Source organism: Schistocerca nitens, chromosome 11 (genome assembly GCF_023898315.1).
Source record: "Schistocerca nitens isolate TAMUIC-IGC-003100 chromosome 11, iqSchNite1.1, whole genome shotgun sequence".
Taxonomy (NCBI): Eukaryota; Metazoa; Arthropoda; class Insecta; order Orthoptera; family Acrididae; genus Schistocerca; species Schistocerca nitens.
In genome coordinates this window covers 121114525-121138879 of record NC_064624.1, presented here as the reverse complement: position 1 = coordinate 121138879, position 24355 = coordinate 121114525, and the positions used below count along the sequence as shown (strand labels likewise).

Genomic DNA, 24355 nt, shown 5'->3' with positions numbered 1-24355 from the left:
CGTTTGTTTTCAGTTATGTGTCTACAGCCCTGGTGCACATTGTAATCCTCATGCCACAGCACCTTAGGACACTGCTAAAACAAAAATGAAATTGCGCAGCCCACTGATGATGTACGGTGTTATGGGGCAATTCATTTTCCACATGCCAAGTGCCATAACCTGACTGCCTAGAAACTTTGCTCGGTGGAAGAGACATCAAAGTAAGCAAACACCTGTCTCAGCTTATCTGTAGGTACACTACCATTTCTGAGAAAATGACAAAGTTTTCTAGATACTTACATGCATTTCAGCAAGAACGCAGTCCAACCAAAGCGGTGGTACAGACACTAAGGTCACGGCTTCACAATTTTGCAGCCCATGTTTGAGACCAGAATATTTTTAGTTTGTTTTTCATTTACCTATCCATGTCTACAGAAAGTTACTAAATAAAATGATTTCCAGTGTGTAATGAAATAACATTGTCCTTATTCATCTACTAATTGTATGTATGATCAATATCTTCTTTCATAATCAATTTCAAGTGCCACTTTTTTGTGAAGGGATCTTTTGTATTTGATTTGCTGAGAGATTATTGCCAACACGTGATATCTTCTGCAATATTAACTATGTTTCTTTCCCGAGTGGGGTTCATATGAAGAAATGTCACTGTGACAAACTTGCTTTCACCCAATGCTCACGGTGTTTTGAATTTCTCTTCTTTGAATGTTTCAATCAGTACCATCCGAGAGAATGCACCAGATCTTCCTGAATAAACATAAGGAAAAAAAAAATAAAGAATTGATCAAAACCCAGTTATAATTTTCCAACTAATGCCCTTGTATCCCCTAACTTGACAAGGAACTTCCATACAGTAAATATTGCAAACATATTGAATTTGAAGGGCGCGATAAAAAAGATTGTAAACAGTAGGAAAACTAATTCTGGGAATATAAAAGTGGGTTTATACTGTATGCGGCTTCATCACCGTGGAAAGAAGGCAAAGACCTGACAGTGATCAGGCAACAGGATGTTCAGCACTTTTTTAGGAGTGCCACGGAGTGGCGCTAACAGGTTATGTCCTTAAGGGGCAGTTACACAAGGGTGCTTAGAGAAAGTGCAGCGCAAAGTTGTCCGAGGGCCATCTTTTTGTTCTAAAACAATGCCCCAACTCATTTTGCAATGGACCACATCACGCATGCTGCTTCTTTGGCAAAATACAGACTTTGCAACCAACTACTTCGCTTGTCATCCATCCCTGAAAAATTAGTGTTCCAATGAACAGTGAATTTATATATGAATTAATATAATAGAGGGAAACATTCCACGTGGGAAAAATATATCTAAAAACAAAGATGATGTGACTTACCAAACGAAAGCGCTGGCAGGTCGGTAGACACACAAACATACACACAAAATTCAAGCTTTCGCAACAAACTGTTGCCTCATCACTCTTTCCTGATGAGGCAACAGTTTGTTGCGAAAGCCTGAATTTTGTGTATACGTTTGTGTTTGTTTGTGTGTCTACCGACCTGCCAGCGCTTTCGTTTGGTAAGTCACATCGTCTTTGTTTTTAGATATATTTATATATGAATTTATATACGAAGTCCACGTTTCATGCTCGCAGGTTAATTTTTTGGTGATAATTGAAACATTATGACTACCACTTCCACACAATACACCTGAAGGTTTCTTAATGTCAAGTGCAGAATTTTGCAGTGTTGTCTACACAAGCAGTAACAATCATACCTTTGGTCTCCATTCAGCCACTATTCCCGTGAAAGCTTTCAGCAGAAAAAAGCAAAAGAGAAAAATGTGAGTTAACACTCGAGATGCATGACTACAGAAACTAAAGTTAGACCATTGTACAGCTGTTAATATACAAATCATATGTACATACTATTAATATACAAATCTTATGTACACACATGCTCCTAAAGAATACAGTGGAAATGAAACCAACACTCTCCCCCCAACAATTTACAACAAGTAACTTGCCACGTACATCAAACAACAAATCCAAAACTGGTCGCTATAGAAACAGCTCTACAATATTTCGTGTCTCAGTATTTCAGTTGTTCATAACCTATATTCCCATTTAAGTTGAGAACCATTATTTCCTTGAACTTTCATCTTACACAGGGTCCACCATGGAAACAATGTTTTCATACTGAATAGTGCAGCCGAGTGGCTGGCCTCAGAGAGGAGACGATGGGCTCGATTTGTCTGTTGGAGTGGGATTTTAGTTTTCACAATGTTGCGGAACCTCGAGCATCGTACATTCACTCTCTTGTAGTTTTTGTCGACAAAGAGTCTGGAACACAGAAGTACCTTCGCACTCATTTTCATATTCCCATCCACTGACCCGTTCCAGATCGCCACACCATTTTCAAACGGGTTGAAAACTGCAACACAACTGGCTCCACAATGTGTCCGTCAACACAGACCGTACGCCCGAAAACATCGAGTTGGGACGTCCACTATACAGTGCCCTAAGTGGTCGATTCGCTCACGTCCTGCGAGCAAGGGGTTAATGAGTCAACAGTGCAAATGACCCAGCAAAAACATTCGTTATCACCTATACAGAACTCAAGATATTTCACAACCTGAATGTGATTACAAACAGTGTCAAGTCTTGTTAAATCATAGTCAGTCACGAAAACACGATTTTTCTCGTGGGTGATAATGCCAATTTTCATTTAGATGTAACAAAAATTCTCTTATGTTTCAAGAGACCCACTGTGGAAAATGGCGTGTACTTTTTGAGGAAAACAACATTACTGCGACTTAATTCAGAGTGCTACATTACAATGCTCCTTCCCACCTTCTTCCCGTAACTTCCGACATCACAGAGGGCCAATGAGGAGAGTACGGTTTTAACGAGGTCACGGAACTCCTCCCACACAGCTCTTAATTCAATGGCTGCCTTACAAGATCAGTTTTCAGTTCGCATTATCTCCAGATATGGCGATCTTCACTGGCCTCAGTACTGTGCGCTAAGCTTATGCGACTTTTTATAGTACGTGTAACCCAGCCACACTGCACTGAAGATGACAATCCGGGAAGAAATCATTTGTACTCCCATGTCAGATGTCAATCGACACCAAGTTTCTGTGACTGGCTAGAATGCAGCATTAGCATAAACCAGGGGCGGGCAAACGTTGCACGCGGCTCACGAGCGCACAGCGCTGCACGTGTGCTGCTCGCGTGCAGGCGTCGACCGGGGCTGTGGCGACAGCCGGCAGGTTGCCGCAGTGTAGTGCCGGGCTCAGCTGCGGACATTGATGCGAAGCGAGCACTATGTAGTGAACGTTGTAATTCAAGAAACGGAGAAGTGGAGATTTGCTATCTTTTAAAAAGTAATGGGAGAATCATTTTTTCTTTGTGCAAAAACGTGAAAATTCGAAATGTTTAATACGTGGCAGTATTCTCGCTGGTCAACGGAAGTTTAGTATTGAAGGCCATTACAATAAATTTCACAAGGACGAGTACAATTTATTGTCGGATTCTGAGCGGATGGGGAATTGACTGAGCTTAAGAAGACCGATCTGACGATACCAGATGAATCTGTCGTCGTTGGCCAGCCGGAGTGGCCGAGCGGTTCTAGGCACTACAGTCTGGAACTGCGCGACCGCTACGGTCGCAGGTTCGAATCCTGCCTCGGGCACGGATGTGTGTGATGTCCTTAGGTTAGTTAGGTTTAAGTAGTTCTAAGTTCCAGGGGACTGATGACCACAGCAGTTAAGTCCCATAGTGCTCAGAGCCATTTGAATTTGTCGTAGTTGGTGTTGTCACAAGAGATCTGCGACTTTCTCTCGTCATGTCTCTCATCTAACTGATCTAACATTTTATGGAGCACTGTTTTCAATTTTTCAGGACGACAACAATAATAGCCCAGCGGTACGTGCAAGTTATAAGATTGCGCTTAATATAGCGAGAGCTGGAAAACCATTTGCTGAATTAATAAGTCTCGGTTAAGAGCAAACATCAGTGATGAAAATTTACATAACTGTCTGTGTTTGTCTGTATGTAGAAATTTTGTTCCAGATATTAAACGTATTGTAAACTCCACCTGTGATAATTAAATAAAACGTATCGTAGGTAATAGGTACTCTTTCAAACCGTGATTTCTTTCAAGCACTTCTACTAACCTTATTGATTCACTCAATAAAGCAAGCTAGGAAACAAAACGCATTACAGAGGAAGGAGCGGACAGAAGGTATGGTGGGGATGGGAGATAAGCGGGTGGCTAGCTTGCCCCTGTGTGCACGCGGAACACCTGTTAACTGCACGCGTGCAAGTGCACCGCAGATGTGCAGGATTCCTGCCCGCCCCTGGCATAAACAATCAACATCTGAATGATGTGATCTTCAAAACATAAATTAAACAATGAAATTCTCCGTATGCACTACGTAATGTCATAAACAAAAGTATTTTTTACAAATACTAAGTACATCTTACCTGAAAACCACGCGATTCCCAAGACGGACCTTGCAAACAAATTCTAGTGTGTTCGGAGTAGCATAGAAAACCATTCTGAAGTCTACAAAGGAAAAAGTATCCTGGTGCACCCTGTGCTCTCCACTACACAGCATACGGGGGCGCGCATAGTCCATATATCAATCTAGGCGTCTGTGATCTCCCTTAAAGAATGCAAGTTGACCATTAAATGCTACTGCTGGGTTATTAGATTGGCAGCGGTACACACTGAGTGTTACACAAAAGAACAGCACATTGCTACTGTGAAAGCTCACTACAGGAAAGGAGAATTTTATGCAAAATCAAAATTCACAAATTGCATGAAATGTTTCATGGGCAAAATGTAGCTAGTCCGTCAGCTGTGCAGTGATCGCGTAAGAAATTTGAACAAACAGTTTCAGTGTTACGTGATAAATTGCTCAAGTGCGTCATGCCATCCTTTTCGTCATAAACGTAGCAGTTGTGACAGGTAGGACAGCATGCGGCCAAGGAAATAAGTTCACCGTTTATTGTGACAACCTGTCGTCATTCCGAACAGTGCTTGTGGTGGTGTACCAAGAAACACACATTCTGAACGCCAATAACATCCTGTGGCAGAAGGATTTCACCCATACGATCATCTGAAGTGATGAGAAATTTATTTCTTGGATATGAGTAAAAGGGAATAGACAACTTAGCCACAGATTCACATTCAGGGACAAAACCAAACTCCAGCTCAGGAGTAAACAAATAACAGCTGCATTAGGAGAAAGGTTTATGGTACTCGAGAACTGTCCAGTACAGCTATCGAACTGGCAATGTAAATCAGGGTATTCTTCCAAAAATGACGATGGTGATGCGGTAACAGGTAGTTGGAAAAAAATTGAGACATATATGAACTCAAACCTACTGTGCTATTTCTAACGTACTGACCTCTTCCATCCCCAACCAGCACGGATTTCAAAAACACCGATTACATGAAAACCAACTTGCACTTTTCACACACACCTCCTGAAAGCAAAGAATAATAGCAGTATTTCTCTATTTCCAAAAAGCACTTGACTCAGTAACACAATTAGCTTATTAGCAAAAGTGCAATTGTATGGAGTATCGAGTAAAACTGATTACTGGACTACGAATTTCTTGGGGGAGGGGGGGGGGGGGGGCAGTATGTTATCAGAGATACAGAAGTAACTACAGGCGTGCACAAGGGAAGTGTGTAGGGGAACTCCTGTTTATGTTTTACATTATGAACTTGCAGACTAGGTTATTAGTAACTTCAGACCTTTCACAGATGAAGCAGTTATCTATAATGAATTACTGTTTGAAGAAAGCTGCATATACATCCAGTAGGGTCTTGACTATCTCAAAGTCGTGGGAAGATAGGCAACTCGTTGATATAAGCTCAGTCATAGGTATAATGGAGACAGCTTACAAATCATTTGTGTATCAAACAAGGCTAGCATGGGATATTGAATATACACTCCTGGAAATTGAAATAAGAACACCGTGAATTCATTGTCCCAGGAAGGGGAAACTTTATTGACACATTCCTGGGGTCAGATACATCACATGATCACACTGACAGAACCACAGGCACATAGACACAGGCAACAGAGCATGCACAATGTCGGCACTAGTACAGTGTATATCCACCTTTCGCAGCAATGCAGGCTGCTATTCTCCCATGGAGACGATCGTAGAGATGCTGGATGTAGTCCTGTGGAACGGCTTGCCATGCCATTTCCACCTGGCGCCTCAGTTGGACCAGCGTTCGTGCCGGACGTGCAGACCGCGTGAGACGACGCTTCATCCAGTCCCAAACATGCTCGATGGGGGACAGATCCGGAGATCTTGCTGGCCAGGGTAGTTGACTTACACCTTCTAGAGCACGTTGGGTGGCACGGGATACATGCGGACGTGCATTGTCCTGTTGGAACAGCAAGTTCCCTTGCCGGTCTAGGAATGGTAGAACGATGGGTTCGATGACGGTTTGGATGTACCGTGCACTATTCAGTGTCCCCTCGACGATCACCAGTGGTGTACGGCCAGTGTAGGAGATCGCTCCCCACACCATGATGCCGGGTGTTGGCCCTGTGTGCCTCGGTCGTATGCAGTCCTCATTGTGGCGCTCACCTGCACGGCGCCAAACACGCATACGACCACCATTGGCACCGAGGCAGAAGCGACTCCCATCGCTGAAGACGACACGTCTCCATTCGTCCCTCCATTCACGCTTGTCGCAACACCACTGGAGGCGGGCTGCACGATGTTGGGGCGTGAGTGGAAGACGGCCTAACGGTGTGCGGGACCGTAGCCCAGCTTCATGGAGACGGTTGCGAATGGTCCTCGCCGATACCCCAGGAGCAACAGTGTCCCTAATTTGCTGGGAAGTGGCGGTGCGGTCCCCTACGGCACTGCGTAGGATCCTACGGTCTTGGCGTGCATCCGTGCGTCGCTGCGGTCCGGTCCCAGGTCGACGGGCACGTGCACCTTCCGCCGACCACTGGCGACAACATCGATGTACTGTGGAGACCTCACGCCCCACGTGTTGAGCAATTCGGCGGTACGTCCACCCGGCCTCCCGCATGCCCACTATACGCCCTCGCTCAAAGTCCGTCAACTGCACATACGGTTCACGTCCACGCTGTCGCGGCATGCTACCAGTGTTAAAGACTGCGATGGAGCTCCGTATGCCTCGGCAAACTGGCTGACACTGACGGCGGCGGTGCACAAATGCTGCGCAGCTAGCGCCATTCGACGGCCAACACCGCGGTTCCTGGTGTGTCCGCTGTGCCGTGCGTGTGATCATTGCTTGTACAGCCCTCTCGCAGTGTCCGGAGCAAGTATGGTGGGTCTGACACACCGGTGTCAATGTGTTCTTTTTTCCATTTCCAGGAGTGTATAAGGGCCATTCAAAAAGAAATGAGCCAGAGGCATAATTACAGAAACCAATACCTGTATGTTAGAAGTATTGACCCTGCTGTTGAGACATTTGTCAGACTGATACAAGGCAGTGAATGGCTGTCTCATAAAATTCCCAGGGCTGCGATGTCAATCAGTTCCGCACATACAGCTGGACGTTGTCGTGCAAGGTGAATCGTTTGCCCCTCCGAGCCTTTTTAAGGGGACCAAAAATGGTGTAATCACAGGGAGAGAGTTCAGGACTGTATAGAGTTGCCGAGAACCTCCCATTTGAATTTCCGCAGAAGTGCTGTGACTTGTGTTGGTGGTATGAGGTATTGCATTGTCGTGGAGCAGAATGACCCCACAGGTGAGTCTGCCCAGTCGTTTTGATTTGATCGCTTGGCGAAGGGCTGTCAAGGTTTACAAGTAACACTGGACATTTCCTGTTGTCCTGTGCTACAGGAAGTGAATCAGAAGGGGGTATCTTTGTCTTCTTTTGACGCCTCTAAGTCACTGTTTGCAATGCGACTAGCAGCGTTGGATGACTGATGCGTGCTGCTGCCAGCTCTGTTCAGTCACGTAACATACATGCGTGCCCTCTAGCAGCGGGCTGTGAACTTCCACACACTTGTCGAAACCACATCTCGTTACACACACACCACGATATTACCCTCCTTTCACCAGTTTGCGCATTCCAGACTACGGCTCGTTTCTTTTTGAACACCCCTTATATACAGAGAAGGGCAGCACGAGCGGTCACAGGTTTGTTTGAACAATGAAAGTACATCACGGAGAGACTGAAGAAATAACTGGCAGGCACACGTAAACTATACTGAAAGCCTACCTACAAAGTTTCAAGAACCGGCTTTAAATGGTTAATCTAGGAATATATACAGCCCACTACGTATTGTTTGTGAAGGGATTGTGAGGCTGAGATTAGGGACATTCTTCTCACACTCGATGTGTGAATGGAATCGGAAGAATCAAAAATCGGCACTGTAGGAAGGACCCTCTATCTTGCACTTCACAGCGGTTTGCAGAGATTAAATGCAGATGCAGACACGAGTGGAAACTCTGACTTACTCGGTCAACTGAATCCACAATCACCACATCCAAAACACACACGAACTCAGACGAAGTTAAAGTGATCAGATCGAGGTACCGATTCGGCAGCAGGCGCAACTCACCGTTCATGTGCAGCCCTCCGTCGGTGCGCTGCGGCTCCGAGTGGGCCGCCTCCGACTGGGAGGCGTGCACCGCGGCCTCCACGCCCCCGTCTTCCCCGCCGGCGTGCGGCTCGGACACCGGCTGCAGCGTCGGCAGTGCGTGCTGGTCGCGCGTCGCCGGGGGCGGGCACTGCTCCACGGACGCCAAACCCTGCTTGTCGCACGAGTGCTGGAGCCACTCCTGCCGCCGCCTGTCCATGCCGTCCGAGCACATGCCCTTACACCACTGGCACTGTGGGCACGCACGTACACACACGTCAGGTCACGGTGCTATTCGCAGGTGTGTTGTAATTTGACAGATTGAGAAGCACACATTTTGAAGTATTTTTTCCCACACTGAATATACCACCTGGCCACATTTTGATACTTCGTATATACTCTGACTATGGGATAATTTATTTACCGTATTTACTCGAATCTAAGCCGCACTTTTTTCCAGTTTTTGTAATCCAAAAAACCGCCTGCAGCTTAGATTCGAGTGCAAAGCAAGCGGAAGTTCAGAAAAATGTTGGTAGGAGCCGCCACAACTAACTTCTGCCGTCTAATATATGTAGCGCTACACAGGCATGCTTTGCAGGCACAAAGATAAATACTGGAACCAAAACCACTGCGTCATTTTAAAAAAAATTGTGGAAGACGAGCTTTTTTCTCCGCCCCGAGTTTCGACCACTGCATTTTCAGACATTACTCAACGAAGTAAATGCAGATTCTGTGTTGTTCATCTTCAAATGTAGCAGCATTTAATTGTACTACGAAAATCCGACTGGCAAGACTGTTTGGGATATTTGTCAATATGGCCAACTCTACTTTCTGAATTTTTTCCTACCTGTGAGGAGAGATGGTTGCTAATAGCAACTTATTGTGAATCACATGCAGTATTCTCTTCCCCATAAGAAGAATACGAATATAAACATTTTGCCATGTATTGTTTCGTGTTTGCTGCTATCTCATTTAAATCCTGTCCGCCTAATAAACTATGAAACCAGAGTGAGACAACAGCAAATGCGGAAGAATATACATATCGTGTCATGTTTATATTCGTATTATTCTTATGCCTAATAGTGACACAGTCAGAAATGAAGCACAACAATTGACTAGATTTTTAAATCTAAGATGACTAATTTCTGTGCACAATGTTATGTACTAAAGAGGCGCCTGCAAAGATTTTCAAACAGAGAAAAATTTTCGTTAACTCTCATTCAGAACGTCTTGTATCATACGCAGTCTATTATTTTGATCATTATCAAAGAAAGCAGCAGTGTTAAGTAATAACGAATAGCAGTCTCTTGCCATTGTTACGCTAATGAGACGATTCCTCTCTCTCTCTCTCTCTCTCTCTCTCTCTCTCTCTCTCTTTTTTTTTTTTTTTAAATTGTAAGCGGCAGTAGCGCGCACAAAAGCAAGCCATGCCGCGAGCGGCAACATGTCTTAAACACTCATTAACAGAATGCGACAAACAATGCATGACACAGTACAGTAATGCATTTTCAGCGTAGAGTGACAAACACCTATAACAAAGAGAACAGCACTTATCAGATCAAAGAAAAATGAGCAATCAATTCAAACCAGACAAAGCACATGAAAAAGGAAGGGTACCCGTATAAATACGGACGGAGCGCCTGACACATAGCAATGGCTACCTGGTAAAGCTTAACTGCTAAGCTTACGACTCGAACCAAGCTACTGTAGCTGCATCATCATTCATTCGATCTAAATTGTGTCTCATATTACAATGGACCAACTTCGCTTCAATTTGGAGGTGCGGCCTAAAACTTTACTCTCCCCTGGGGAGGTTCAAATGGCTCAGAGGACTATGGGACTTAACTGCTGAGGTCATCAGACTCCTAACTCAGAACTACTTAAACCTAACTAACGTAAGTACATCATACGCATCCATGCCCGAGGCAGGATTCGAACCTGCGACCGTAGCGGTCGCGCAGTTCCAGACTGAAGTGCCCAGAACCACTCGGCCACAATGGCCGGCTCTCCCCTCGAATTTCGAGTCTCAAATTTCAGGTGCAGCTTAGATTAGAGGAAATACGGTATGCTAGTTGGTGACCATCAACTTGTGCTCGAATACACAATTCTGAGAAGAAAAGAGTCGCCCGAGCCTCCTCTGCTTGTTTCCGATGGAGGAAGGCGGAGTGATAGTGGGAGGAGCTCAATTTTTTTCAAAACGGTGGCCCAAGGTGTGGGAAATAGCAACAGGGTCCACAATGACATCATCTGCTACTCTCAGGCTCGATATTGGGGAACCGATCTCTGTCTCGGAGCGCCGTCGGAGGTCGACTCACACAATAGAGGAGGGGGTGGAACTGCTAAAGGAACTAGTCAGTGAGATCCAACTAGCTTTTTTGCTATCCCGAAGAACGCGACGGCACTGTGCCCACGTGCGTTTATAACAAATGCAGTTTGCCATCACAGGATGACAGTAAAAAATGGGGAGAGCACATCTTCGCAAGCAAATTGCGTCACGGCACGCCTCAGTCCACCAAGGGACTGGGATGTGCCGCGGTAAAGAGGAAGTGCGAGGAATCGAATGCTCTGCAGTGGAAGGATAACATTTGTAAGAAATTCCACCTGGTCATCACAACTGGGGAAATCTCGTTCTTCGGAGGTTGCCAGGGAGGATTAAAGCTGCCAATCAGCCTTAGTAAGCTGCCATTTGCATGTGCACGGCAGTGGGGTAGGAGTCGGCAAACGGATAGCACGCGGGAAACGGTCGCTCGAGTAGGTGTCGGAAAGAACGAATCGCTCGAGACGGTGGGCAAGCTGGTCAGTGGAGAAGGGTATGTCCAAATGGGAATGAGGAGTCAGAAAGGAATGTGGGTGCTCCTGTGAAGGCAGAAGAGGTTCGATTAAGGTCAGCCAAGAGGGCACCTCTCTGACAGGTTCTGGGAGAACCCCGAAGGGGACGGTGTGCATTAAAACCACTGAGCAGCAGAAATGGGTGAGACAGCTGCCCAGTAAGCTGGAGGAAGTCCACCCTAGTGACATTGAATGACGGAGGGATATATAAGGTACAAAGGGAAAACGTCAGGTGAGGAAGGAAAAGGTGAACTGCAACAGCTAGAAGACGGGCAGTCAGGGAGACGGTTGAATACGATCGTTCTGTACGAGCAGCACGACACCCCTGTTTGTTGTTGTTGTGGTCTTCAGTCCTGAGACTGGTTTGATGCGGCTGTCCATGCTACTCTATCCTGTGCAAGCTTCTTCATCTCCCAGTACCTACTGCAACCTACATCCTTCTGAATCTGCTTAGTGTATTCATCTCTTGGTCTCCCTCTACGATTTTTACCCTCCACACTGCCCTCCAATGCTAAATTTGTAATCCCTTGATGCCTCAAAACATGTCCTACCAACCGATCCCTTCTTCTAGTCAAGTTGTGCCACAAACTTCTCTTCTCCCCAATCCTACTCAATACCTCCTCATTAGTTACGTGATCTACCCATCTAATCTTCAGCATTCTTCTGTAGCACCACATTTCGAAAGCTTCTATTCTCTTCTTATCCAAACTAGTTATCGTCCATGTTTCACTTCCATACATGGCTACACTCCATACAAATACTTTCAGAAACGACTTCCTGACACTTAAATCTATACTCGATGTTAACAAATTTCTCTTCTTCAGAAACGCTTTCCTTGCCATTGCCAGTCTACTTTTTATATCCTCTCTACTTCGACCTCATCAGTTATTTTACTCCCTAAATAGCAAAACTCCTTTACTACTTTAAGTGTCTCATTTCCTAATCTAATCCCCTCAGCATCACCCGATTTAATTTGACTACATTCCATTATCCTCGTTTTGCTTTTGTTGATGTTCATCTTATATCCTCCCTTCAAGACACTGTCCATTCCGTTCAACTGCTCTTCCAAGTCCTTTGCTGTCTCTGACAGAATTACAATGTCATCGATGAACCTCAAATTATTTATTTCTTCTCCACGGATTTTAATACCTACTCTGAATTTTTCTTTTGTTTCCTTTACTGCTTGCTCAATATACAGATTGAATAACATCGGGGAGAGGCTACAACCCTGTCTCACTCCTTTCCCAACCGCTGCTTCCCTTTCATGCCCCTCAACTCTTATAACTGCCATCTGGTTTCGGTACAAATTGTAAATAGCCTTTCGCTCCTTGTATTTTACCCCTGCCACCTTCAGAATTTGAAAGACAGTATTCCAGTTAACGTTGTCAAAAGCTTTCTCTAAGTCTACAAATGTGAGAAACGTAGGTTTGCCTTTTCTTAATCTTTCTTCTAAGATAAGTCATAAGGTTAGTATTGCCTCACGTGTTCCAACATTTCTACGGAATCCAAACTGATCTTCCCCGAGGTCCGCTTCTACCAGTTTTTCCATTCGTCTGTAAAGAATTCGCGTTAGTATTTTGCAGCTGTGACTTATTAAACATAGTTCGGTAATTTTCACATCTGTCAACACCTGCTTTCTTTGGGATTGGAATTATTATATTCTTCTTGAAGTCTGTGGGTATTTCGCCTGTCTCATATATCTTGCTCACCAGATGGTAGAGTTTTGTCATGACTGGCTCTCCCAAGGCCATCAGTAGTTCTAATGGAATGTTGTCTACTCCCGGGGCCTTGTTTCGACTCAGGTCTTTCAGTGCTCTGTCAAACTCTTCACGCAGTATCTTATCTCCCATTTCATCTTCATCTACATCCTCTTCCATTTCCATAATATTGTCCTCAAGTACATCGGCCTTGTATAAATCCTCTATATACTCCTTCCACCTTTCTGCCTTCCCTTCTTTGCTTAGAACTGGGTTGCCATCTGAGCTCTTGATATTCATACAAGTGGTTCTCTTCTCTCCAAAGGTCTCTTTAATTTTCCTGTAGGCAGTATCTATCTTACCCCTAGTGAGACAAGCCTCTACATCCTTACGTTTGTCCTCTAGCCATTTTGCACTTTCTGTCAATCTCATTTTTGAGACGTTTGTATTCCTTTTTGCCTGCCTCATTTACTGCATTTTTATATTTTCTCCTTTCATCAATTAAATTCAATATTTCTTCTGTTACCCAAGGATTTCTATTAGCCCTGGTCTTTTTACCTACTTGATCCTCTGCTGCCTTCACTACTTCATCCCTCAGAGCTACCCATTCTTCTTCTACTGTATTTCTTTCCCCCATTCCTGTCAATTGTTCCCTTATGCTCTCCCTGAAACTCTCTACAACCTCTGGTTCTTTCAGTTTATCCAGGTCCCATCTCCTTAAATTCCCACCTTTTTGCAGTTTCTTCAGTTTCAATCTGCAGTTCATAACCAATAGATTGTGGTCAGAATCCACATCTGCCCCTGGAAATGTCTTACAATTTAAAACCTGGTTCCTTAATCTCTGTCTTACCATTATATAATCTATCTGATACCTATTAGTATCTCCAGGATTCTTCCAGGTATACAACCTTCTTTTATGATTCTTGACACCCCTACGAGACTGAATGCTGACCTCAGGGGAAGGTCAAAATGGACTGGGAATAAATGCGAAACCTCAGATGAGGACATAATATTGTTTCTCGAAGGCAGAGTACACGATGACATTGTGATTCTAAAAGCAGCTCTCCTCTCTGTTGATGATGAAAAAACGAAGGGGTCACCTCAGCGTCTGCCGAGTGCCAGCCTGCGAAGACTCGCCGCTACAGGGCACAGAGGCGGAACGATCCTACTCCGTGAGGTCTGCAGAAGCATCGGTTTTCTCGTGCTGTCGGTCTGTGGAGTGCGATGCAGAAAAACTGTCGATCGTGCGCACTTGTGACACGGAATCCGGCCACACGAAGGTATCACGTGGCGACACCGTCGAAGAGGTTCTTCGAGCCAGCGAAGGAGACTACTCTTGGCTCTGTTGGGCATCTTTGCATCGTTCCGGTTAGCAGAGGAAGACTCGAGTGTCAGCCGGATGGAGGCACGTAGGAAGCCTTCACAGGAGTACACCTTTTCTGGCCCGTCAGTCGTGTACCTGGTGACTTCGTGACTTGACACAAAGAGTCTGACGGCTCGTTGCACGCCTGGACGAGGGGACGGCAATGCTACCTCGACTGGGTCATTTCAGAACCTCAGATGCGAATTTGAGGTCGCACGTCTGCACGGCCACGTCCTTCACAGAGCGAGATGTAGCAAGAACAGTACTATACACGCCACACTGTAGAACGCAGGGTGTGCGACTAGCATTAACTTGCAAGGGACCGGATAAGGAACTTTTTATTTTACACGAATCTGCTGGACGGCCCGCTCGTCGAGATACGGGGGTGAACTGCGCGAGGAGGTGGCGGCACGGCCACCACTGCGGTCGGTACAGCGGGGACAAGGAGGCAAACAGTCGCCCTCGTGTGCGTACCTACCACAGGTTGCATATAAGGCCGGACGTCAACTGGACATTAGAGTGTGGTTGAAACAATAGTTCCAATGCCTGGTACCAGGTTTAAATATGGTGCTGTAAGCAGCCAGAATGTGGTGTGGCTGCAGGAAAAGGGGAGGAACGATCAGAGACACGATAATGGTGTTTGTGGTATGTTGATTAGGATACAGTCAAGTTAAAACACGTGTTTCGCACAGTATCCCGAGTAGGTAACGTGCTGTATCTGTAACGTGGCACGGTCGGCAGTTGCTAACAGCATATATGGTGTAATCGGAGTGATACGATGTCGTATCCTATCCTTCAAATTGGAAAGGTTCTGGACACACCCCCGATTCTTAAGATTTAGATCGAAATAAGTTCATTTTATGTGAATAACTTTGTGTCCGCCATCTTAGGTACAGGTATTCTACCTGTCGGTGACGTGAAAATTTGTGTCTGATTGGGACTTGTGAACCTGGATTTGCTGCTTTTTGCAAGCGGCCACCTTGCCATTTGGCTGTCAGTGCACACTGTGGTGTCACCGCCAGTCACCACACTTGCTAGGTGGTAGCCTTTAAATCGGCCGCGGTCCATTAGTATACGTCGGACCCGCGTGTCGCCACTATCAGTGATTGCAGACCGAGCGCCGCCACACGGCAGGTCTAGAGAGACTTCCTAGCACTCGCCCCAGTTGTACAACCGACTTTGCTAGCGATGGTTCACTGACAATTACGCTCTCATTTGCCGAGACGATAGTTAGCATAGCCTTCAGCTACGTCATTTGCTACGACCTAGCAAGGCGCCATTATCATTTGCTATTGATCTTGTAATTCATGTATCATCAAGAGCGATGTTCTCCAATTATGGATTAAAGTTAAGTATTCCAGCAGCTACGTACTTTTCTTGATAGTATAATTACTTTACCTTGTTCCAGACCTCACGCCAGTCTGCATGAGCATAAACGCGTGCATTTCGGCCTCCTCTAGCAACACTGTGTTGGCTGTTCTGCCAACACTACACACACCTCCTGTACAAACCCAAACTTGAACACGTCACACTGTGTAATGTCTATACCACAGTAACTTTTTATCACCAACAGGTAGAACCTCTGCAGAACTGCCAGCAGAGTGCATTAGTGATGACTGTGGGTATTGTTACCAGGCCTGTAGAGTATGCAAGGGGCACGAATAGCGTCGGATGTTCAGTGATTACTGTGAAGGACACAGAGATACTACATTCTTGTATGGGACAGTGTTATCAGCACTTCAGTATTTGGAGGGCGCCTGTTTGTGGGTCTCCATTTGGCTGGTTGGGTCAAAATGTGCAGTATCCAGATTTGTGGCAGAATCTGATGTGACAGTGGCCCGATGTTGGACTGCACAAAGATGTGGGGGCAGGCACATTCGTCACAAAGTTTCCATACGGCGATGTCTGACCGCAACAGAGGAGAATTACTGTATTGTGGGCTGAGGACATTGTGACCCCTTCACGTGTGCGTATTATCTGACAAGAAGTAATGGACTCCCTGCAACATTGTATCATTTTGCGCCAGTGGTTGGAGACTAGGAGCAGATGAGCTAGGGAATTACCACTCCGTAGACTGCAGACAAATGGTATCGCACTGTGTTCTGCGACGAATAGGGGTTCCGCTCTACCCCTGCTGACTATTGATGGTGAACGTGGCAGCCACTGGGGGAGAGGTCTCATCCTTTAAAAGTTTTCGAGAGCCAGAGTGAATTTACACATTGCCCGACTGTGGTGAGCCGTTGAGTAAGATGTCAAATTGTGGCAGATAGTGATTGAGGGGTCTCTGGAGGCAAAACAGTATTGTGGACATCCTCTGTTCCAATTGTACGTTTTCTCACGTGCTACAGTATTGTGATCCCACGCTTCAACAGAACAATATCTGTCCGCACGACACATTTCTACGGACCGTGTGCTCGATGCTGAGGTATTGCCGTGGCCAGTAATGTTGCCATCTCCCTCCCCAATGGAAGGTGTGGGACCATCTTGAACTTAAATCCCATTTCAGGGCCAGGGCGTCTCAGGAGAGGAGACTACAACTTTGACACACTCCCAAGTGAATCATTTCATGCATTCAGACCTCAGTGAGTTGCAATATGATACTGAGAAGCGTGTTCGTGCTGCCTAGTCATTTGTAAATATGGCTTTATTTTAAAATCACTGAAATAACATCACATACTCTCTTAACCTATGAAGTATTCTCTCTTTTCCTCCTTAATTCTGGGTGCTTCACTTTTTTTTTGTAACATAATGCACTCACCTTCCATCATGATAATAAGGACACTAGAGCTAATCCTCTTTTTGGTGCAGCCTCATTCTCTTGGGGTTCTAAATGGGCGGAATATAAATGTGACATTCTAAATAGTAACAAATGCATAACTTTTAATTTTGATTGAAGCATAATAAAAAGAACACTTTATCAAACAATGGGAAATCCAGGATGGAATGTAATAATATCAGAGAAGGAAAGTTGCTACCCACCATGTAGAGGCTATGCTGAGTCACGATAGGCACATTGAAAAGGTTCACTCAATTAAAGCTTTCGGCCATTAAGTCCTTTGTCAGCAGTACACACACACACACACACACACACACACACACACACACACACATCTGCAGTCTCAGAGAGCTGAAACCACACTGCGGACAGCAGCACCAGTGCATGATGGGACTGGCAACTGGGTGGGGGTAAGGAGGAGGCTGTGGTGGGGAGGGGGAGGGATAGAATGGTGGGAGTGGCGGACAGTGAAGTGTTGCAGTTTAGATGGAGGGTAGAAGAGAAGGTGCGGAGAGGGGAGGGGGTAAATAGCGGAAAGGAGAGAAATAAAGATAAGACTGGGTGTGGCGGTGAAATGAAGGCTGTGTAGTGCTGGAATGGGAACAGGGAGGGGGCTGGATGGGTGAGGACAGTGACTAACGAAGGTTGAGGCCAGGAGGGTTACGGGAACGTAGGATGTATTGCAGGGAAAGTTCCCACCTGCACATTCAGAAAAGCTGGTGGCGGTGGGAAGGATCCGTATGGAACAGGCTGTGAAGCAGTCATCGAGATGAGGGGTATCATGTTTGGCAGTGTGTTCAGCAACAGGGTTGTCCACTTGTTTTTCGGCCAGAGTTTGTCGGTGGCCGTTCATGCGAACAGACAGCTTGTCGGTTGTCATGCATGACAGTCTTTTAATTCCTTTTATTTCTCTCCTTTCCACTACTTACCCATTCCCCCCACACCTTCTCTCTGCCCTCCATCTAAACTGCAACACTTCACTGTCCCACCATACTATGCTTCCCTCCTCCTTACCCCCACCCAGTCGCCTCTCCAATCATGCACTGGTGCTGCTGTTCACAGTGTGGTTTCAGCTCTCTCAGACTGCAGATGTGTGTGCAAGTTGCATTTACGTGTGTGTGTGTGTGTGTGTGTGTGTGTGTGTGTGTGTGTGTGTATACTTGCTTTAATTTTGTGAATCTTTTTGTTGTGTCTAATGCGACTCAGCATCTCCACTATATGGTGAGTAAAAAAACAGTTAAGAACTTTTCCAAATGATCTGATCTTGAAACCACATTGTACTGTCTCAGATGAGCTGCCTTTGTGCACTGGTTAGGTCATTAGACCTGATATTTATATATTTTTTCACAACCAAAACCAGTACACTAGTTCTGACAATACAATTTTAGTACAATTATAATTACTTAAATTGACTGTAAATCGATTGGGCCTCACTGTGATGTACACAATGAAGTACAAAAAAGTACTCAGGAGAATAAAAACGGTAATATTTTAGTTTCAGATTTACAGTATGAGTATTTTTAACAACCCAGGGTCATTAAATCTTAATTTAACATGTAAGTAGCTGTTCAAATTCTTTGCCAGCATCTCTGTCGTAATAAAATATCGCCCCCAGGGGGCCGCCACTCTCAGGTGGGTTCGTGCTCGGCTACCACAGGGTCCCTGCCTTTGAAGCATCATTTCCCGTCCGTGCTGCCCATCTATCCTCGTGCTATTCTTTTTCCCTTCCCTCGGGAAACACGTCTGGGGTGTTACTGGGAATGTTCCGCATTGTCCATCGCCGACATAAGAATAGGGTCACCACTGATTTTTGTTCCCATTTCTTTACTTCGTTTACCTTCTCCTAGCCATCCTCTGCTTCGGCATTTGAGGTTCCTATTTCTTTTCCTCCCCGTGCGCTACTGAAGGCCGGCCCGTGCGTCTGTCACGTAACAGGTGACTGGGTAATGCGTAATTCCCAGCCCCGGATTGACAGGTGGGGTTGGCACGTATTCGTTGTTACAAGCCGGGCCCAGGGAGGGGTGAGTGCCTTAGCTGCTACCATTCCAAATTTCCAATTAGTCCCTCTGTCAGGTGTTGGCGAGGCGTGACCTGAGGTGTGAACAATCTCCTAAGGCTTGTACCCCCCCCCCCCCCCCCCCAGTTGAAAGGAGCACGCCTTCGGAGACGCTGACAATCGTGGGGATTTTCTCGCAATGAGCCAATCGTCTTCACAATCGACATCTGTGAAATGTAAAATGTAATGAGGCTAATGGTTGAGACCCTTCCAGCTGCACCACTGTTCCTCGTGGTCTCTCGTAAGGAAGACAGACAGTTCTTCGCCACGATAAATCAGTTTATTTTTCAGAAATGTGTTGATGTAATTGCTGGCCCTGTGAAATCCTGATCTTCTTTATGCCCACTTTGCTTTTGGAGACTACTTCTGATTCTCAAGCACAACAACTGCTTACTGCTTCGTTCTCCACGGCTATCCTGTTGGTGTCGAGGCCCTTAGAATTCTGAATTCTTCCCGTGGTGTTACTTACAGTATGCTGCTCGACAGGCAGACCTCTCTGATCAGTGTGTCATTGCCATCCGTCGGCTGATGGAAAAGGTAAATTCCACCGTAGTACCCGCACACACTCTTTTTCTCACTTTTTTGATAGAGTGGTACTTCTTTCAAAGATCAACGCGGGCTTCGAAATTACCACAGTCCGACAGTACATTCTGATCCCGACACGCCGGTACCCTTTTCCTGCAGCCACACCACAGTCTGGCTGCTTACAGCACCATATTTAAACCTGGTACCAGGCATTGGAACTATTATTTTTTTAACATATCCACAAGTGTACCAATTAATTAACAAACCTAAAAAGTTTCAGCATCCCATAGGGTGAATATACAGGGTGTATCATAATTAGTGATGTAAACACGTGCAGTTGAAAGTACACAATTGCAGAATCAGAAAAGTCTCAGTAAAGACAGCTCTACAAATGAAACATTTGCAAGTTAATTGGGACTTTGCGATTACCAGCCACTACTGAAAAGATCCTGTGCAAACACCACATGCTAGCCCGTGGTGTGGTCTCTGCTTATATTTTCGAAACAAAGTTGTAAACTGAGTGGATAACACAGAAGAGTACACAGGCAGACAGACAAACTTGGCAGTTGTTTGCGGGGCAACATCAGTGTTGAAGTATGTGGTAACATAGAACATTAATCAGAAGTACACATGTATGTACTTCACATAAGGTAGAGATAACAGCAATGCACACGAGATTGCCCACTTATCAAAAAGCAGACCCTGCCTGAAGACACCCCGAGATTCGAATGTTTACAAGCATGCATCAACACCTCTGAGGAACTGGGAGCTTTGCACTTGTTGCAGGAGTGGGCAGGCCAGCACTATTTTTACCCGGGCCGCTGAAACATGTCACTTCAAGGTCACTCCCCAAGCGCCATAGAGTTGCTAGTACAACTAACAAACAAGTGAGGAATGGGAGGCACCGCATCTACTGAACCAATAACAGCACCGCACAAAAGCCGGTTCCAGCGTCAACGCTACCACGTTGCCGGCTTCCGTCTAAACATTGTATGTTAGCGCGAAAACGCCTGCTGTTGTGTTGTGTTACCGCCTCGACTACAGTTTTTGTTTGGTAAACAATGTCTCCAAAACTGTCGTTCACCAAGCAACAATCCATTGCGCCGTGGAGTGTCATTAAATAGTCAGGCTTTGGAATTACTACGGAGAACGCGCGAGATTTACGAACAAGAAAAAGAATTTATTTCTGTTCGTGGGCACCCGTCAATTCCTGCCGATAAAGTTTTAGAGCGTACCTCGAAAACTGTAGGACTCAGTGAAAGAACAGTCATAAGAAAAGGGGTGCTACTTCAACACTTACAAGACAGTGTTGACAGCAGCCCCTGTGGAAGAAACAGTCTTTTTAAGTACTCCGGGCACGAAAAAGAATCAGCCCCGTCCTATTACAGATATTGATTCTGTCCAATCCAATGCAATTCGTCGGCACATATACAGATACTATAAAAGGAATGAATACCCCACAACAGCAAAGTTGGTAATTTCTTTAAAATAAAGTTAACTTTTCTCAGGGGGGAAAACATCACTTAGGATATTAAAAAGTACAGGCTTCCATTTTAAAAAGCTAGATGGACAGAAACTGTTACTAGAAAAAGCTCATGTCGTTGCAGCTCGTTCCATTTTATTACACAAAACCATATGGTAAGACAAAACCTGGGTCAACGCTGGAGGATCAGTTGAGAAATGCTGGACAGACGATACTCTGAATAGCAGCAGCCATCAGCCAACAGGAAGAGGATCATAATTAATTGTGGCCCATGCAGGATCTTCAAACGGCTTTGTACCTGAAGGACTTCTAGTTTTTCGATCGCGGGGGGGGGGGGGGGGGGGGGGGGGGGGGGGGGGGGAGACCAAACACGGTGACTATCGTGAGGATATGCACCATCCACAGTTTCTACAGTGGTTTAAAAATTTGTTACTCCAGTTTAGTGTTCCGACAGTTTTGGTGATGGACAATGCACCGTGCCATTCCGTGATTTTAGATAAAGCTCCCACCACTACTGACCGTAAAGAAACTATGGTGCAGTGGTTGCAGGCGAGAGACATTGCTGCGGACGTGAGCATGACAAAACTGCTGTCATACTCGCTCGTGAAACAAAATAGGCCTGTGATGCCTAAATACGTTGTAGATGAAATTGCAAGCGAACAGGGTCACTTGGTAATTAGGCTACCGCCTTATCACTGTCATTTTAATCCAATTGAATTGGTTCGGAGTGAAGTAAAGGCATACATCAGAAGTAACAACAAGCCTTTTATTCTAACAGAAGCGGAAAGACTGCTACGTGAATGTCTTGCTACGGTAGACGCCACCTCATGCAGGAAAAAAGTAGACCATGTTGCTAAACTGATAAGAGAAACACAAACTATAGATGGCATTATAAATGAATCGAACAGTTAATGATTTCTCTTAATAATGACGACGACGACGACAATGGTTGTGGCGCCGATTCCGATGACAGTGAAGGAGAACTGGATGGAACTGCGCCATTGACAACGTAAATTGGTGAGTGTAAATGTATACAGAATTAATTCTTTTTCTCTCTGCAATCGGGTAGGCTATGTATGTTTTGCTATATTTCTTTCCACGAGTGTGGATAGCATGTTATTTGATATCATTAACTTCAGGTGTTATTTCCCCGTTTAATATACTATCAAACACTTTCTCAGTCGTCGTTCTCTCCATTGTTAGAAAAACATACCTTGTTGCACTTACGAATACACGCTGATTGTAGCTTACATTTAGAAAAAGTAGTTCGGAGTTGTGGGCGTGTGCGGTGGCAGCTATTGCAACCTCGCAATTGCAGTGTAGCCAACCACGCGCGAGCTGTCAAGTGACATGTTTCACCGGCCCGGGTATACACCTGTGCTCAAGCATATGGAGGTGGAAGCAGTTTATCACTCCAGGAACTGCGACAAAGAGACTTGCCGCACAAATTCCTGGAATGAGCTGCAGTAGTATTTGGAGAACAACGCTTTGCAGTTAAATGTGTCTCCACCACATCCAATGAGTTCAGTGTGTTAGTGAGGTAGATTTTTGGTTCTAGACATTCTGTCAGTGGATGCAACAATGAGCTATAGGCAACACTACATTATACAATGATCTTCTACTGACTGACAAGCTGTCCAAATTTCAATAAACTTATCATCTTGCTATTAGCTATTGCACATGTAAATACAGTAAAAATTAGAAAACTTACTTCTGAGTGACCATTGTATCTGTTAACAATTGTGGCCATGAATAAATCTGAGGAGGAGTCTTTCAGAAGTATGCCAATGGGAAATTTTGCATGCGAGATGTATTCTACCTGCTATACAACAATGAAATGCTGGAAATGTGTAGCATTATGAGCTCTGCGATCTAAATTGCTTTGTCTTATTGATGGCACTGCAATGCAGTTGTGTCAATTGTGAAACAATTCCACTTAATACGGACAATTTATTCACTTTGTTGTTACTCTATAACCGTTTGTCACTTTGAGGTTCACACTATTTCATATGTAAAACTGTAAATTTGTTTGACATCAAATGACAACTTAATTCATTTCATGAAACTGCAATGAACTTACAACAGAATTATGGTTCAACTGGAAATAATTAAACAATTTTTAATCAATATGTAACAAAAAAATTGGCTTCATTCACAATTAGACAATCAGCTGTCAAACGAAATTTGCACACATAGCAGCAAGATAAATTTGGATTGGGATAAAAATAAAATACAATTTGCTGGACAGATCGCAAAACATGAAAGTAGAAACAAATTAATTTTATTTTGATTTAAGCTGGAATGTGTTTTTCCAAAATCTCTCCCCTGATCTTTCTTTTTTTTTTCAACTGAAAACATTCAGTTGAGTTATTTACATCCTGGAAGCATAACGGACAAAACAAGATAGCATCAAATGTGTCGTCCCTCTTGCCAGTTACATTTAGGAGTGCATATAATAATTATTATTTTTGTAGCTTGTCCAAATTTTTGGTGTTCCTTTTATGATTGTCCAAATTCGTTTTTCCTGCAAAATTTCCCAAGACCATAGCAAACAAACAAAACAAAAAGAACAACAGATATCCACTGACTAAATCTTTAGTTATGGTCCTGAGTTCATAAAAAAAATCCCATAGAAAAAGGCACTTTCAGGTCTTCCCAAATTTTCCAGGCAACTTTTCCAATAAATCTTATTCAGACTATTATGAAATATCTTTTCGTTTCTTTTTTTAATAGTGAAATCATTCCAGTCATTTCAACAGATGCGCTTACCAATGAATAGCATTTCATTTTCATTTTTATTTACGTAGATGAAACAGGGTTCACTCGCAATTCTCTGTTCACAATGTTGGAGTCATCTGAGCTCCAACACACATACTGTGCCTGAGTCTCCACATCAGCGATTATTCTCACTGAATGTGTGGTGAGAGGTTCTAGGTGATCATGAGTGCATTGTTAGTAAACAAACTCAATTTATGGAACACAACATTCAACTATAAGTACATCATGTACCTGTACCTGTAGCCCTGTTCATTCGAAACAGCTGCAGTTGAACCGAAATATCCCTAGCAACCTCTCTAAAT

General features: G+C 44.7%; 1 protein-coding gene across 2 annotated transcripts in view; it reads right to left on the bottom strand.

Annotated features, from left to right (window-relative positions):
* The window catches only part of LOC126213034 (plexin domain-containing protein 1), a 486122-nt gene that overhangs the window by 16860 nt on the left and 444907 nt on the right, over positions 1–24355 (bottom strand). For both annotated transcript variants that reach the window (XM_049940603.1, XM_049940604.1), the window contains one exon: positions 8529–8799. In XM_049940603.1, the coding sequence (XP_049796560.1) occupies positions 8529–8799 (271 nt within the window). The remainder of the gene's footprint in view (positions 1–8528; positions 8800–24355) is intronic.